Below are 18,830 nucleotides of genomic sequence, written 5' to 3' on the forward strand. Positions count from 1 at the left end.
ACGGGACAGATTCGCTCATCACTACATGTAGAAGTTAATGGCAGATGTCTCTTCCCTTCCCTGGAGGATCCTATTTTTGCTTCGGAACTTTAGAGATTTCAGATTTTCTGGAGCTATGCAAATCTTATTCAGTTCCCCTCTGCAGATCTTTAAAAAATATTAAACCAATCCTAATAGTTTTGTTCATACAAGTGATTTTTTTTGGGTGGAGGTGAATGCGTTAGCTGCTTAAAGCAAAAACCTTACTTGTGCACATACTGTAGCCGTTGATGTAGAAGTATGTACCATATATACTCGAGTATAAGCCTAGTTTTTCAGCACCCAAAATGTGCTGAAAAAGTCACCCTCGGCTTATACTCAAGTCGGGTGCCATGGGTCCCTCCAGACTAGCCCCCTCTCTCCTTTGTGTGCAAATTAGGCCCCCCGCAACCAGACCCTCCAGTGCCCTGGCCTCTACCAAATTCATCTTCATCTACCATCCTCACCTGTCCCATTCTGCACTAGACATTGCACTTTATATGCTATATAATCTATATATAGTTTTGAATGATTTTTAACTCTGTGTGTTTTAGCTTGGTTGCTGATTGAGCTAAGGGGGTAGTACTCTTAAGGTATCATTAATGATACCATATTGTTTTTGTTGACCCTCTTCTCCACTTACAGAGCTAATTTACTGTTTTTCTTTGAAAAAAATATTTAAAAACATATACCCCACTGATGCCTCAATTAATGTAATTTTATTGGTATTTATTTTGACTATTGAAATTTAGCAGTAGCGGCTGCATTCCCCACCCTAGGCTTATACTCGAGTCAATAAGTTTTTCCAGTTTTCTTAGGTAAAATTAGGTACCTCGGCTTATATTCGGATCGGCTTATACTTGAGTATATACGGTAGTATTCAGGTTCTGCCTTAAAAGTCTCTTCCTTAAACATGTCGGGTACCAGATCCATTAAAATCTGTGCACTAATTGCTGACATGTCTTTTTTTTCAAAGTTTCAATTACATTAACAAATCTAATTGTATTCTAGCAGTGCTTTGATAGTTTTATAAATATATATACTCTGGACAATTAAACTGCATCTCAAATGTCCTTATTCATCTAGTTTCATTTTTGATCTGTGATTCATCAACATATTTTTTTTTACCTTCTCAGACTAACTCAAATGGCTGCACAGCTATAAGTTGAGATTATTTTCCTCCACAGTTATTTGACTGCTGCTAAGCCCCATTCATATATATTAGATAAGACTGCTCCCAAGACCCATTCATATATATTAGTATTGTTTCAAAGAAATATTTTGTGGCTTTTTCTCTCTGGGTCTATTTTCTTTTCATAGTTACGAAAGAAGATGGATATGGGGCCGTTGGTCTTACAGAAAACCATTACCCTTCAGGGTGAATATGTGACCTGGAGCTCATAGATTTTACATCCCACCAGCTTTGAGCAATGTGATTTCATTATTCATTGCTCCTTTTATACTGACACTTGTAACTAGGTAATTGATGCTTTATCTGATTCTTGCAATTCTTCAAGGTTTAAAGAAACTGTAAAAACATGGTCAGTTATTACTCTAATAAACAGCAATTTAAATGTGAATCCAGTATACAAGAATCTTAGAAGTAAGGGTTTTTAGGCATTCTTTAAAAATAAACATTTATTTATTATAGCATCTTTTCCACAAATTATATATCATAACATCAAGGTAAAACAGTTCTGCAAAATGCTCAATTATTCATCTCCAAGCTATGAACATGGTCCTACAAGAAGGCATTGCCACAGGTGCTATAATGTCAGCTGGATGGGAGTTTTTAAACAGAGGTCCATTGTTTTTTTTTTTTTTTATCATTATAATGCCAAAATTGTGAAGGTTTTTATGAACAGTAATTTGAGTTTGCTATGTCTTGTAACAGCACAAGTCATCAGTGCACTATTGCTTCTATCCACATATATTTTATACATCATTAATCACTATTAATGATGTATAAAATATATGTGGATAGAAGCAATAGTGCACTGATGACTTGTTAGTCGATCAGTCCCATTTCACCAGAAAAAGAACTGCTGAAAAATTTGCAAAACGGCAGAAAATTTGTAAAATTCAGCTACCAAGCGACTTTTTTGACATGCACAACTTTTTTGATGCAACCTCTACTTCTTTGACATGACTGAAACTTATTTGACATGACCACAACCTTTTTAATGTCCCGTGACTTTTTCCTCACTCGTAGCGGCAAAAATTCACCAATGGTGAAATGCCTAATTTTGCAGCAAATCCATGCCTGCTGAAAAAATTCACTAATCATCATGTAACAAGATAATACCACCAAACCCCAGTTAGACATTATCCATGATTTATAACTTTCTAAATAGGTGGTTTCTGCATAATAGATCCCGTATTACTAGGGAGCAAGGTTTTACTCAGCTGTGTTCAGGTTGGTACTGGAGGAGCGATGGCAATGTTTTAGGGGCAATATTAAAATCTTGGGCTTTGATTGACAATATTACAGTTCTGCCTCAATACAGATAGTATAAATATTCATTCTGTGACTCTTTATATAATATACAAGTGAAGGGCCATAATCTACCTTAATTGTAATGAACTGATTTGCCACAACTCATACCATTTAGGAGTCAGATGATAAATAACACAGCCCAAGACTATTAAGCCATTAAGGTAAGTGCCACATACGAGAACCTATTGTGGCCTTGTGGACATTCTTAAAACTTGACAGCTCATGAAATGAGTAACAGGTTAAAAACAGCATGTAGGATCTCTACTAGCAGTTAGTGAAACTGCCATGTTATGCTTCAAATTTGTGAAATAACATTTAGCCACAAGTTTGCCAAATGCATTGGATTCATTGGCCACTTTTTTAAATGCGTTAGAGTTAATGAGTGCTTTATCTTGCATTTTTTTCTTTCAACTTTCTTTTTTTTTTTGCTCCAATTGCATTGGAGTCAATGGTTGTTTTTCCAGTGCAAAAAATATTTTTTTTTAATCCCCGTGAAATGCATGGAAAAATTCTAGCACAGTTTTATGAAATTTTTGTTGCCAACTGCAAAAGTGTCAATTTTGCCACAAATTTGTATCATCGAAAAAAATCTACTGTGCTGTAAATAATAACATTTGCCTTCTATGGTTCATATAAAAGTAATAAGCAGAACCAAAATTCTTACCGCACACTATATCCATACTTAAAGGGGCTGTATAACGCCTTGTTCTATGTTAACTCAATGAATAGGGCTTGTGCTGAGAATACTTTGTGCCTGTCATGTACTAAACAGGGCAAGATCTGAAACTGAAAGTCACATTTTGCCTCTGGTTTCACCTAATGGCAAAACATCTCTGTTACTATAATCTTTTATCAAGTACCAATGCAATTTAAAATTATTACACATCAGTTCACATGAGCCTTTATATTTTAGTTTATGTTATGTACAACGCATATGTTGTGTCTTGTGCTCTGCTTTCTTTATTGGATTGAACAATATCAACAGACTTGTGGAAATGTAGTTTTTGTAGAGTATTGTGCGAGTCACTCATTCAATAAAATAAATAATTCATTATTTTCATTCAAGTGCCAAGTGGAGCTATTCCATTCACATAATAGTGCTATAACTTCTATCCTTTAGCTTTCTTCTCAGCATCACTATGACTATGGCATGAGAGCAGTAAAATCAGTATTAACCGCAGCTGGAAATCTAAAGGTTAAATTCCCGACTGAGAAGGAAGACATGCTGATGCTACGGTCAATTTATGACGTCAATCTACCCAAGGTACAACAGTTCTGAAAAGGCATTTGAAATAGCACTACCTGCGAATAGTGAAATACAGAGCAAAACAAGAACCACGGTTTAAAAATGGTATTTACCTAATTTAAGATCGATTAGCAATTACAAGGCTGCAAAGAAGATAAACATCCTTCCCCAGTTGCATATTTATGGATATTCCTTTCTTTAGAATATCACTTATTCGTGCTATAAAATGTTGCTGTGTATACCCTGGCTCTCACATGTATTTAAGCTTTATTTTAAAAATGTGCAATTTAATATATTAATATTATTCCATATTGCATTGTATTTGGTATAGATATATGGTATCTTAAGTTAGTATTTCCCTATTCAAAGTAATGGAGTGTGCAGCATCGGACTGGGGCGTGCAGGGCCCACCGGGGCTGGTGCCCCCGCTGGCTGCGTCCCCAGCACCCCCTAACCCCGCGCAGGGGCCCCCACCCGATGTCCTCCCCTGAGAGCGCAAAAGTTTAATGTGTCAGGGAGGAACCGCCAGCTGGGGTAGGGCCGGCAAGGGTCGGGTCTGGGCCAGTAGGGCCAGGGACAACCAGGTTTTTTCCCTTGTGTCCCGGTGGCCCAGTCCGACCCTGAGTCTGTGTGAAAGGAAAATAATGTATTTCCGCAAAAAGTGATAACACATTCTTGCCATCATTTTTAAAGGAGCAGTATTGTTCCACCCAAATTCTTTTTTAGACTACAATCTCCATAACATATCAAGGGTTGAAACATGATGGAGCTGTAGTTCAGGGACAACAGATATGAGGGGTAATTTAGAAAGTGAAAGGCAGTGTGCATATTTTAAGAAGGAATGCAATCTATGATATCTTTGCACTTTACACACTGACTTCCACTCTCCTTGAGTTACCACAGGTTTCTGGATTTTAGGGCACAGAGACCTGCGGCAGCTCCCATGAATACGGCACTGCCTGGATTCAACATTTATATGTCTTTACTCAAATACAATTGTAATTAAGGCAAAAATACACCAAAAACTGGCAAGCCTGGCAAGTTTATTGCTTTGCTTTTGTTTAAATATAACACTTTAAATATACTTTTAATTACAGAAGAGAACTTACCTTAAGTAACATTTGCAAGGTGATATTGGGGGCAACATATTTATTTTTATTCCACTATTTCTAATATGTTTTCTCATTACTTTCAATTTACAGTTTTTGTCCCATGATATCCCACTATTTGATAGCATCATATCTGACCTCTTCCCCGGGGTTGCTTTACCAACTCCTGACCATGGAAGCCTAGAAGTGTCTGTCAGGGAAATTACACACAAAATGAATCTGCAGCCAGTCCCTTGCTTCATCAAAAAGATAATTCAGGTCAGCCAAAGCTCTTCAAACTTTTATGAATGTAATTTTTTCTTTAATGAATGTGTTTGAGTATTTTGCATACCAGTTCCTGCATTGGCAGGGCTATATAGCTAGTTCAGCCTGGAGTATGGGCTTTGTAATGTTTGGTGCGTTTGTATTCCTGCCATAGCTGCTCTGTCTGAAGCTGTGTCTGAAGTTTTAATTGCAACAATCAGCTACACAGTAAAATGTCTTATATTTCATTTTGTCAAGAGAAACTATTTGATATTAAATGTGTATAAAGCATCACATGTCTGCTATCTGCTGGTTTGATAATAGAATCCAGAATCATTATGTTTATTTAGATGCATTAGATTGTATTAGCTGAGTTCAAAGATTACTTCAAAAAAGTAATACATTTTTCTCTAGTCATCTTGATATTCCCTTAAACCATCTATCAAGTAATATAATCTGCAAACGGAAAATATGCAACTGTAAGTGAAGCAAGAATGTTGTCTATGGATTGAAATTTTGGGGTCACCGATGGGGATCTTGAAGACCTGTAATTTGCTCGTGTACTCTCTGTAACATAGAGATCCTCTTGCAAACAATTTTCTGTTCAATTATTGCAGATCTATGAAATGATGCTTGTTCGTCATGGTTTTATGCTAATTGGAAGTCCTTTGGGAGGAAAAACTTCTGCTCTTAAAGTTCTTGCTGGTGTCCTAAAAGACTTAGAAGTGAAAGGGCTTATGGATGAACATGGAGTGGATTATATTTTTATAAATCCAAAAGCAATATCAATTGGTGAACTGTATGGCAGATTTGATCCAATATCACATGAATGGAGCGATGGTAAGTTACTTAGCAGAGTTACTATATAAATGAATATACCAAACTACTTTAAGAAGATTGTATAACTAAAATTCCTTGAGTTTAACTATCTCAGGGGAAAAAAAACAACATTGTTGAGCTCTCCAAGAGAGGTAGGGCATGTAAAGTAGGCACAGCAGAAGTTCTACTCTCAAGAGAAAGCCTGGACAACACATAGGGGTTGATTCAGTGAAGTGCGTTAAGCGTTATTGCATGTTTTTTTGCGCTAAAATTGACGCCAAAAAAACTCGCAATTCGCTGAAGTATTATCCCATGCGTTAAGTTGCATATCGCGTGCGTTAATTAGCAAATAAAAATAGTATTAACGCGTGATTCACAAATACATACGAAGTGTTAAATGCGCTAAATATCGCATTAGTCTATGCGAAAATGAACACCTACTTGGGGCAGGCGGTAATTATAGAAAAGTACAGTTCATGAGCTTTTGGCAACACAATATGGACTTTGCAGTGGGATTTATTCAAGTATGTGTTGGCCCTAGAGTGAGGCAGCCTCCAGTTTGCAGGGAAATGGTCATTTTCAGAACAGTAGTTTTCTGAAAGTAATGGCGTAAATGGCTAATATGGCATGTGTTTTTTCACACATGGCGACAATTTGTGTGCGCTGTGTTAATTAGCGCACGTTGCATCAAATACTGCACGAAAATCCTCTTCGCGTCTTAAATAATGCAAACAGCATGGCGTCTAAATTAACGCAAGTATCCTTTTAGTGAATTGTGTGTTAAGTGGCTAAAAATAAGACACGATAAAATTTCTAACACATGCTATAAATAGCGCTCGTCATCAGCCCCATAGTGTGGAATGCTGCCTTTTTTGCACTTTGCACAATGTGTTCTTAATTGTACATGGCCCCTAGAGGGTAACCAGTGGTGTATGTAGAAACTATAGCTCCCAGCCAGTAAATATTTTATTAGAACCAACTTATTCTGCAAACTGAGAAAAATTATTTGCTTACACACAATGCTGCATTAACATGACCCCACCAGCCCTTTGTACTGCTGGGCAACCTCTGGGTCTGCTACACTCTTACTGGTTTGGGGATGTCTCTGTTCATTTACAAATATAATATTTTTTAATTGTTTCTGCAATAACAAAAACACAGTAGGATGCTTTTTAGAACAAAAACATGGATGAACAGATAAGTAAAAAATTAAAGCTGTCTGTCTGGGTCTGATTGGAATTATTTAATTGCAACAATCAAATGAACAGTAAAATGTCTTTTATCTCATTTTACCATCATTTCACTAAAACAAAAATGGTGTTAAATGAAATGTGTACAAATGATCAAATGTCTGCTATTTGCTGCTTCAATAACAGAACCCAGAATCATTGTTTTCTAATTATTTAGATGAGTTGGCTTCCATTAGCAGAGTTAAAGGATAATAAGCAAATAACTTTCTTCTCCAATTGTCTTGATAGCCCCTCAAATCATCTACCACCACATGCAATAATCAAAAATAAACAAATAAATACATTTACAACTGTGAAAACTATATATTATTCTTGCTTGATCTGCATCACACCTTCAGTATGTTTAATTGGTTTTGTATATAGGGTATAGGATATTCACTGTATTAGTTTCCCATCTTTATTTGTTGACCTTAAAATTTTTATCATGATATAGACCAGTGACCCCCAACCAGGAATTTTTGTTATGCTTGGGTTGCTCTCCAACTCAGGGGTGGAGGGGTTTTTTCAATTTTTCTAAGGGAAAGATGTGGCTACATTTAAAAAAAAAACCTGCAGCAAAACATGTGACTTTTCTTACGCAACCGCATTTTTAGAAATCTCGAGCACTAGCTTATGTATTAACAAACTCAACAGAAGTAGCATTTTCTCAATTCCCATTGGCTTATACAGAAACTCGGCAGCTTTTACTTGATTTTTGGCAGATTTTTCTTTTGACAACTGCGTCTATCCCAGGTTTTCAAAAAATATTAGCTGCATTATTTCTTGAATCGAAAATTAACGCAAGCTTAAATTTTCATAAATCTGCCCCTTAAGATTTGATTGGTACATCCACGTGGATGGAAAATAATATTGTTCTATTTGTTTGGTCCCACTGCCAAAGTGGTATAATCATTGAGGCATGATCAGTTGTAGATGCTTGGTATAAGAATATGCCAAGGTAAAAACCCCAAAATGTACTCACATTAATACTTTATTTCAATGACGGGATACAGTAGGTACTTACCTTGATGTGGCATGGTGACTTGGCAATTTTATGATCATAACCTTAGTAAGAATTTAAAGGACAAAGGAATATGTGTGTACACAGGGCAGGCAGGATTCTTATTGAAGAATTCTCTTGCATTGTTTAAGCCCGTGGCCCTAGAGAGCTGATGAAGTGTTATTAAGCAGGTTTGCCAATCTATCTATGGTGTTGCTATATTATAGTTCCCAGAATGCTTTAACATAGGGTTGCCATCTGTCCGGTGTTGACCCGAACAGCCCAGTTTTCAGAAGGGCTGTCTAGATCAAAATTGCCTGTCTGGTTTTCCCTATTTGTAAAACCTGGCAGGACTCTCCAAGATTGACTTGCCGATCAGCCAATCACCACATCATAGCCATGCCCCATAATGCCACCAGTCTGTCCAAGTGACATCACTTAACTGTCCAGTGATGTCACGCCTCACCCACCCTGCCTGGGGCTGTATGCGGTGGAAGGTGGCAACCTTACTTTAACACTTGATAATATATATTGAGCATGCTTAAAGTTGCAGTCCATTGAACTTTTATCTATGGCAGTACTGTTATGGAAGGTTTATGTTCCCTTTAATTTGTAACAAAAAGAAGGGGGATACATAAGCTCATAAGAGAGAGGGTATAAATCAAATCTCACCCATAGTATAGTTGGGCCCAGGTGCTCATGCCCCAGACCTTCAGCCAGAGGGAGCCATCATGGATACACCAAAAACATCAATAGGCAGGCACTCCGGGAGTGCCTGCCTATTGATGTTTTTGGTGTACCCTTTAATTTGTACTTATTTTATTAATCAGCATAACTTCCTCTGACATATAGGAATGTATTATAAGCCCCTTAATGTAAAACAAAGTGTGCAAATCTGCTCTGTAACACTGCAATACTATTTGTGTTTCTATTATGCACAGACTTGCAAGATAGATTTTCTCTCTATTATTCACTGAAACTCTGGTCTTGACTGTTGAATTAATTATTTGCAGGCTGATTTCATTTCTTTTTCTATATATTTTTAAAATAAAATTAAATTAGGATACTGAAAAAGATACATTGCAATGTTGGGGTAATGAAATGCAAATTACAGATGAATAATTTGTTGTCAGTGGCATTTACCTCAGTATTTTCTGATCAGCACATATTTTTAAGGCAGTGATATTTTAAAGCAGAAATCCATTACAAGCCTTGAAGGCACCTAATGGCTTATTTCCCATGTTCCTCATGTTTGCCACTTTGCTGAGCCTTGGGGCACATTTTTTTTCCATTTGCTTCAATAGTTTCCAGGGTGTTAGAAGATTTTACAGTTTTCATGGATTATCTTCACTGTCGACAGATTTCACGTGTTTCCTCCTACATCTTTCAATTTTATCTTGCTGCTGCAGTGGTTTAATCATGCTGGTCATTTGTAGCAAAAAAATATAAATACAGCACAAACCTTTAGTTTCTTTTCCGTTTTATTTGTATTTATTTCTACCAATGTGTAACCCTTTTTAGTGCTGGAGGCTTAGTGAATATTTATATTGCTTAGGGCCTTACAAATGTTTAACATTTTGACATTCTTGTTCCGTGACTGGTTCCTCAAGGCAGCTTCTTGCTTACACTTAGAATATACAGTACAATTTCATTGTGTTTAATACTTTAAAGATGATGTTCAATATTTTCCTTGAATGCAACAAACTGTCAAAATGGTTTGACAAAGCTGGATACTGTGGAAACGCTGGCCTAATGATCTTGTTGGAGAGAATCTATTAAAATTGATGCCCCTGAAATTAGAGGCTATGCTATGTAGGAGCTGTTTTGAAAAGGATATTTTTTGTAGTGTTTGTGCCCAGGAGCAGTTGTTGGTGTGCAGGTGATCTCATGCATCATTCTGTTTAAGGGACGCTCCTGCCACAAACCAGAAATTTGGCTCTTCTAGTGCAGAACGCACAGTTGGCTCTCTGACCTAGAGATGCACACTCCCCACGGACCCTTCTAGTGCAGGAAAGTTCAGGTTGGGGAGTGAGGGGGTCATCATTACAAGAGACACCTCAGGGTGGCACATGGGCTAGAGTTGCCCAGCTCTATTTTTTAATCAATATTAGTTTTGAATCATAATTTGTTCCAACATGGACATTATCAAGAAAAAGTTATTCCATGGCACCATGGATTAGTCAGCTCCCAGGGTGATGAAAGATAAAAGGTGTCAGGAAACAAGCATCTTTAGTTAAGTATATTTATTTATTGGTCTCATATTCAACAGTTCCAAAAAAGTTGTCTGATGGTATGCATAGAAAAATGTGCCATCTTAAAGTAAAATTAACCTTAGAGCTACTTAAACTTTTCTAGGTCTGGTAAATGCCCCCTGCCCCACACCCCAACCGTTCCCCTCTTAGTGGCTTCTGAATTACTGAGCTGTGCTGGTGGCTGCCATGTTTAGAAAAGTTACTTCTGTTACCAGGTTGAAAGGCAGTGATTGGTGAGCAGTAACCTGAGTACAGGACACCAAGCTTCTGCAACCCAGGAGAGACTATGGAGAAACAGCTAAGCTGGGGTCAGGGGGAGAAGTGTAGTTTGGGATTGGAAGATGGTACTGAGCACTGCACCTAAGCATAAATATTCCTTTGGGCAATTAATTACATTTACTGCATACATGCATAAATAATTAAGCAACACTTATTTTTACTCGGCTTTTCACATGAGGATTTCTTAAGTTCTTGAATTTGTCCCATTGACTTTAATGGTATACACCAGGTCCAGGGTCATCTCAAATAACTGAATAAATTACAGCGTTAGTCCTTTATAAATATGGGATCCCTTATTTGTAAACCCATTATCCAGAAAGTTCCAAATTACAGAAAGGCCATCTCCCATAGACTCCATTATAAGCAAATAATTCTAATTTTTAAAAATGATTTTCTTTTTCTCTGTAATAAAACAGTACCTTGTACTTGATCCCAACTAAGATATAATTAATCCTTATTGGAGGCAAAACAATCCTATTGGGTTTATTCAATATTTAAATGATTTTTAGCAGACTTAAAGGAACAGTAACACCAAAAAATGAAAGAGCTTTAAAGTAATAAAAATATAATGCACTGTTGCCCTGCACTGGTAAAACTGGTGTGTTTGCTACAGTAACACTACTATAATTTATATAATGAGCTGCTGTGTAGCCACGGGGGCAGCCATTCAAGCTGGGAAAAAGGAGAAAAGGCACTGGTTACATAGCAGATAACAGATAAGCTCTGTAGAATACAATAGTGTTTTATCTGTTATCTGCTATGTGCCTGTGCCTTTTCTCCTTTGAATGGCTGCCTCCATGGCTACATACCTGTCCCATACCTGTACCACGATTACCTCTTTGTAATGGATGATTTTAAGGCATGGGTTTAATCCTTTGCCTGCAAGCACTGATCTCTTACGTGCTAACAGGTTAAATTCTTTGGCAGTTAGAGTTTCTCTCTTCAAAGAGTCAGCGATGATGACAATCCCCTTTTAGCAATGGATTACAGGCACAGTCATGTTAACCCTGATTGTTGCAGGTCCAGCCCCCAAACAGAAGACATGTAACAAATTTGTGTCTGCAATTAAATGTGTGTGGACATTCAGTACAGTTCCCTGTGCCAGAAAAAAGGTTAGCACGTACTTTGAAAAACCTGTGCACCAAACAGCTTAGTGCACCCCTGGCCTAGATGTTTTGGTATGTTATCACATGTTTCAATTGCAAGCTTTAGGGGAATTTTTTAAAAATATTTTTTTGACAGTTTAAATTATGTTAGAAATACCATTACGTGTAGAAAAGCATTGCAGGTGAGTAGTTCACCAAAAGTATGTTTTCTTTCCAAAAAATGTACAGTTTCTTGGATTAAAGCTATTTTAGCTGAATTGATTGTCTTGATATCTGAAGTATGCAGATTGCTAGAGCATTCTTTTGGATATTTATGGTAATAATGTAACCAAACTCACACCTTCCTTTCACACTAACTATTATCTAGACCCACTGCATTATTGTTTTATTATTTTGCCCCCACCACTCCACAGAAACAGCCCTTACTAAAGAAGCAAACAATATGTTTGCTGCTAAAACAAAAGGTTTCTATTCTCTCTTAATATAACATGGTTTATCTGCAGCCTTTGACACTGTTGATCTTTTCTTGCACTGCACTAACTTTCCCTGCTTTTCTATGTAATTCTTTAGTGTCTCAAATGCCGCCTTTGCCTCCTCACCTCACCCACCTTACCTTAAGGTACTGTGAGGTTCTGTTCTTTCACTCCCTCCTAATCTTAATCGACACTACTGGTTTTGGCCAGATGGTGAGCTAATCTGGGTTTTATTTATCATTTACATGATTATAAAATCGACCTCTCCAGATGGTAAGCTAAAGTGGGTCTTAGAATCATTTGCAAGAGGGAGATGTAGCGCTCTCTAGAGCTGTCCTCTCATTGTCTAAATATTAACATGGACAAAACTGAACTGCTAATCTTCCCACCTTCTTCTGTTCCCCTTTTTACTTTGTCCCTTCATTCTTTCCCCATATTCAAATGTTAAGTAAAACGGAAACAGTTTCTGTATGTGACCTTTCATCACACAAGAGACAGCTAAATGTTCTTATCCATGGCCTCATAATGCCCTGTATAGGCTACTGCAACTCACAGCTTGTTAAATGCCCCATGTCTAAACTAATCCCACTGCAATGTATCATGAACACTGCTTCCAGACTCCAGAAAGTGCTACCCCTTTTTGCCAGTCCCAGCAGTGGCTACTTGCCATGCACATACCTTGTAATGGGAGAAGCCCACCTCTATACTCCAGCAAATGCCTTTAAGCAGCTAGGGAAGTGAATGCACCCTCAAGATTCTTGTTTTTCTGCACTTTCATGTTTCTGCACTTACCATTACTATCCCAACCAATAAGTACTTATCAGCCACACTGGTTACCTTCACCATATGTATCCTTTCCTCTACCTCTATTGTATCCAAACAATATACAACTGTAACTAGGTGCAAGTATTCGGTAGAAATGTTTGTCTGTATATGTAAATTGTAATAATAATAATAATAATGATGATGAACAAATAGTTGCATCTCTGTTCAGTTTACCACCAGGAGTTTTCTGTTCAGCAGTTTTTAATTCCTGAAATGAATTATTTTAATGACTCAACTCCAACTGTGATACGATGCAGCTAGAGAGAGGGTGGATCAGGTGCTCGATAATTGTATTAATTAGGACACGGCAATTGATTATTTTATGACAGATTTCTTGCAGTAACTTTTAATCATGCCAAGTATTCTCAAAGCAGAGCATACAGATTATAGGATTCTTTAAATATTTCTATTGCAAAGTGAAACTTACTAAGAATACTGCAAACTACTTTACTGGAGAAAAGGGCTTAATGCATTTTTAATGTTGAAATGATCTGATAAAAGCAGTTACTTGGCGACCTATCAGGTAAAAAAATGTACGGGAAATCAAAAATTTATGAAAGAGTATTGAGTTATTATTATCCTGTTAAATGAACTAGTAATCATTTGTGCTACGGCACATTTTTCCTTCCATAAGTCAAGCTTCGAGGTTATAGAGTGCTAGGAGGTAATGGGACTGTGTTATTGCAAGATAATTATGTAAAAGTGCATTCAAAGTATGGATTGAAGAACTTGTGCAGGAATAAAACACAAGTCATAGAATAATGTACCATACAAACTCTTTGTTTAATTGAACAAGCTATTACTGTCATAATGCTGCAGTACTACTGAATTTTGCTACAGTTAAATACAAATACTGTATATCTAGTATGACCTTACCATATCTCCTTGTTGTAAAGGTAGTGAGTTTCTCAAGTGTTCCCATACACACTTGGCTAGTGCTTGGGAAAAAGCACAAGAATTCATTGTTGGCTACACATTAGAACTAGGGTTGGCCAGGATGGCTAATAGGAATCACTGCAAAGATACAGAGAAGTCTAATTTATTTAGGTTTGGCCTACATGTAACTAAAGCCTAGTGTAAAGTGAGTGTAAGGCAGAAGTAAAGGTATGTTTTTTATACTACTATTATAGCAAAAACTATTTAAATTGTTGATCAATATATTAACTTTCAAAAACATCAAGCATAGGGGCTCCATGCCAAAATAAGTGCTTAGACTCGCACATAGTCCCACCATAAGGGTACTTGTAGCATCATATGAAATAAACATAGATCAGACCCAATGAGGTGTTGTATTGCAGTCACATGTGAGGTCATGTGAACAATTGTAACCCTGAGAAGTAATAACTCTCCAAGTAACTAACCAGAAGAGCATTTTTAAACATACTTACAACTATAACAAAGCAAGTGAAGGTGAAATGTATACTGTGTTTAAATACACCATTGAATATGAAAACAATATATACAGGTATAGGACCCATTATCCAGAATTCTGGATAAGGGGTCTTTCCGTAATTTGGATCTCCATACCTTAAGTCTACTAAAAAATCAATGAACCATTAATTAAACCCAATAGGATTGTTTTGCACCCAATAAGGATTATTTATATCTTAGTTGGAATCAATTACAAGGTACTGTTTTATTACTACAGAGAAAAAGGAAATCAGTTTTAAAATTCTGAATTATTTGATTAAAATGGAGTCTATGGGAGGCAGGCTTTCCATAATTCAGAGCTTTCTGGATAATGGGTTTCTGGATAAGGGATCCCATACCTGTATTACAAAAATAAAAACACATATAAATACTGAGAAAAGGTAGTGGACTGATACATCAAAAAACATCTACCGTTGGTTAAGGAAGCACAAAAATGAGCAATATTCGTTTAACCCAAACGGAGATGGTGTATTTAAGGTCTGAATCCAGAATGCTTCTCTCTGTAGGAGCAGTTTAGATCTGTCCCCACCCCTCCTAATGGGGGGAACATGGTCAATCCCAATATAGAGAAAAGTAGGTAGCCTGTGTCCATATTCCAAAAAATGCTTAGCTACCCGTGTATTAGTCACACCATCTCTAAATGCTGTACTAATCGCTGAATGATGGCCGTCCATACACAGCCTCAAGGACTGGTCAGTCTTACCTACATAGGAAAGGCCACATGGGCACGTAATCAAATAATTGACATATGAGGTGGTACAGGTAATATGATGCCTAATTAATAAGTGTTTACCCATCAGAGGGTGTAGGAAAGGCTCAACAGGGGTCATATAGAGTCTCTGCAAGAAGTGCAGTTTGGACATTTGAAACATCCTGATTTAGCATTAGGTAACCACGACCCCTGCTTTCTCTCATTGCAAGCGACTGGATCCCTATGTACTAAAAGGTCACGTAAATTCCTACCCCTCTTGTAAATTACTAGAGGAGAATTGGGTAAAACTTTCTTCAATTCCTGATCTGCTTGAAGGGTATTCCAATTATTCCCTATGACTTTTCTGATGTGGTCTGAGAGAAAAAAACAACGTTTGTGCTCGAAATGTTGGATTTTTTGTGATTAAACTTTTTTTCTATATATTAAGTCCCAGTGTGTGCAGTTCTCTCTCTCAGTTTGGAACTTTCTGGAGATTAGGTTTCTAAATAACACACACCTTACCTTTACTAACTCTGCCCGGGAAAGAATCAGAGGTAGTGCTATATATACATTTTCTTGACCCCCCCCCCCCCTTACTTGTAGGGAGAGGGTATTATGGATCTTATGTTCATCTCCCTTATATTTCAAGATGCTATTTGTATGTATGTATTGTGAGAGATGCAATGGAAAAGGTCATTATTTGGTGTATTTCCACCAGTGTTAAGGTGGGATACAAATGGCCCAAGGTAAAATACCTGGTTTTACAGCAGGTAATGCTGTGTTGGAGTAAATCTCCCTTTAAGATTTTGATTTGGCCAGCTGTAGGGAGCTGCCTCATTAGGCTGCAGGTGAGCAGCCAATAAAGAGGGCTTATGATTTACAGGGGGGTGGGAGTTGGAATTGAACCTTGACTGTGTGAAGGTCACTCTCTCAGAGCAGGGCACAGAGCAGGAGGGCTGCCTGTGTTAGGAACTCCCAGAGGAGCTGGGGGTGCCACCTGCCACTGCCAGGAAGCAGAGGGAGTGCTGACCAAACGGATGAGTGCTGGGAGGGCTCGGCAAGGCTTAGTGTGAAGCATGAGTGTTCCAGAGTGTGGAAAATAACCCTGGAAGGTGAGAACCCTGAAGAAGGGACATCTCAAAACCCTGAAATGTTTACTGAACTGTCTTTATGTTTCTGTTGGGAAGAATTGGCCCTAAATAAACCTGAGTTTTGCCTGAAGACTTGGTGTCCCTGTCTCTATGCTCCAGATCCTTTGCATGCCTGCCTGCCTACCATTGCTAATTCCCCCAAAATTGCATGTACAGGCATTCAGCATGTCACAGTATGTATAACTTTATTTATAAAGCGCCACAAGCGTACGCAGCGCTGTACAGTCTTAGAGAATACAAAATTACACACAGGGAGGACAAGTGATATAATAAATAAATACAATAAATATATATGTATATATATAAGTGCCATGTGGTTACATGTAGTAGTCACATGCTTTTATCCCTTTTGATGGAATTAGATTGCCTTGTATAAAATGTTTTTCTCATTTTCTGAAGAATAAAATAAAGGATATGACATTTCAGGGACTGATATTACTGATAAAATAGGTTAACAGAGCATTAGTTGCATGGGCTGTTGATTTTGTTGTACAGCGCAAATCCCAAATATGGTGTTATAAATGGGTATTTTATCATCCGCAGTGGAAGCAGGCTAACAGCTGTACAGTTGTGTCCAGCTTTTTCCCTTCAGCATCTAACTCTAGCTTTAGATGAAGCTTTAATAGGTTATATGCCACCAGATCTGATTATGAAGCAGAATTTGTCAGGTACTTTGAAACCAGTATGTATTTGCTGCTGCAGGGTATATAAATGAACAATAAACACTAGTAATCAGTGAATCTGTCCCATTTTGATTTGCCGAAAAATTCTCAAAAACACATTGTCAATAGGCTACAAATTTTACATGCAAAAAATTTATGCGTGACAAATTTTTGACACACAACAAATTTTTTTCTCCAAATGCATTAAAGTCAATGGGTGTTTTTTCTGGCTCCAAATGCAATCATCAAAAAGTCAATGGGAATTGTTTGTATATTTTTTGTCTCTGCAACATTTTGTTGTGGCAAATTTTTTCGAACCGAATTTTTGCAGCAGTTTCACAAATGGGGAAATGCAGAATTTTACTACGAATCCATGCCTAGTGAAAAAATTGCTCATCACTAATGAACACTAAAATATTTTTGCTAAATTGTGATTAATACATGCAAATTATGAGAATATTAAGTGTAGATGTTGTACACAAAATAAACAAACTTGTCCTGGTGTTTTGCATGTTTAGGCAATTTTTGACTGACTGTGGGTTGCATCCTGCTGTTTGTTTAGTTGTCTGTCAATTCACAAGCTCTCACTTACTAAACACTAGAATGTGTATTCGGTTTGTATCTTTAGGCATGGATGTGAATACCCACAGTTGAGCCTAGAGTAGCTTAGATGTTTTGCATTTTAGTTAGAAAACGCCATAGAAATAAATAGGAACTGAGCACATTAAGTGTTAACTAGAGGAAACCATTGCTGCTGTAGGTGAAGTTTCTGTGCTAACCTACCTTTTGCCATGATTTATGCCATTGCTCACCCATATGTATTTATAAACAAGCTCTACCTAGCTTGAATGTAATACATTATGCTATTGAATGAGTAAATCTCAGCCACATCTCAGCCAGAAATGCCTCTTAAGAATTACTTGCTGCATAGTCCGAATATTTTCAAAATTCTATTGTATTTATTTATGAAATGTCAGTTTGCTCGATTTCACCCACAAAAAACCAACTGGGACAGAATGCATCTTTAATTATTTTTACTTGTCAAACCATATCTTTATTCAGAATAATTTGAAAGCCCGCACAAAAAGATTTATCCAATCCTTTTTCTATTTATGTGTGCATTGGTGTGAACCTGTGTCGCCATAAAACAAAGGAGCCTATTATAGCTATTGTTTTTAAGTGTTAATGATAGAAAATATCAAATAGTAATTGCTCAATCTATTCTTTGATATGCATGCTTAGTAGAATAGAAACAAAGGGAATTAAATGGAAATTGTTCCAGTATTCATGAGTATCTGGCAAATGCCTAGGCTGCCACATATCTGTTTTTATTTGCAGGAAACTGATAACCCTTATCATGGAGAGGCAAGGCATATCTTGCTCTTCTGATAAACTCAAAGGCTTCAGGCCAGAGTGATGTAATAAAAGAGCACATTTTTGTTCCCGAGTTCCTATAATTCCACTGTCAAAAATAATGAAATTTAAATGTCGCTTTGAGAAGTGCTGAGCTTATTCTGAAATGTAATTCTACATTATTTTAAGATGCTATAAAATAGTATAACAAATAGGAACTAGAAGGGTTGGTAAAGGGTGAAGGGGAAGTCAAGGATAAGGAAAATGAAAAGTTTTAGACAGTGTGACTTAGAGATAACTACACATTCAATGCAAACCCAGGTTGATTTGTTATTGAGATGTTGTCAACCTATGGAGAATTTAAAGGTGCTACTAATTAGACATTTATAAGCCAAAGAATCAAACCTTCTTTGAAGAGAAATATAGACTCTTTATATACTATGTTC

General features: G+C 37.1%; 1 protein-coding gene across 1 annotated transcript in view; it reads left to right on the forward strand.

Moving 5' to 3' along the window:
- The window catches only part of LOC100490346 (dynein heavy chain 3, axonemal), a 522,485-nt gene that overhangs the window by 256,109 nt on the left and 247,546 nt on the right, over positions 1-18,830 (forward strand). The window contains exons 31-33 of the mRNA XM_031898872.1: positions 3,636-3,779; positions 4,964-5,128; positions 5,731-5,953. Coding sequence (XP_031754732.1) covers positions 3,636-3,779; positions 4,964-5,128; positions 5,731-5,953 — 532 coding nt within the window. The remainder of the gene's footprint in view (positions 1-3,635; positions 3,780-4,963; positions 5,129-5,730; positions 5,954-18,830) is intronic.

The sequence above is a fragment of the Xenopus tropicalis genome, chromosome 3, assembly GCF_000004195.4.
Source record: "Xenopus tropicalis strain Nigerian chromosome 3, UCB_Xtro_10.0, whole genome shotgun sequence".
NCBI lineage: Eukaryota > Metazoa > Chordata > Amphibia > Anura > Pipidae > Xenopus > Xenopus tropicalis.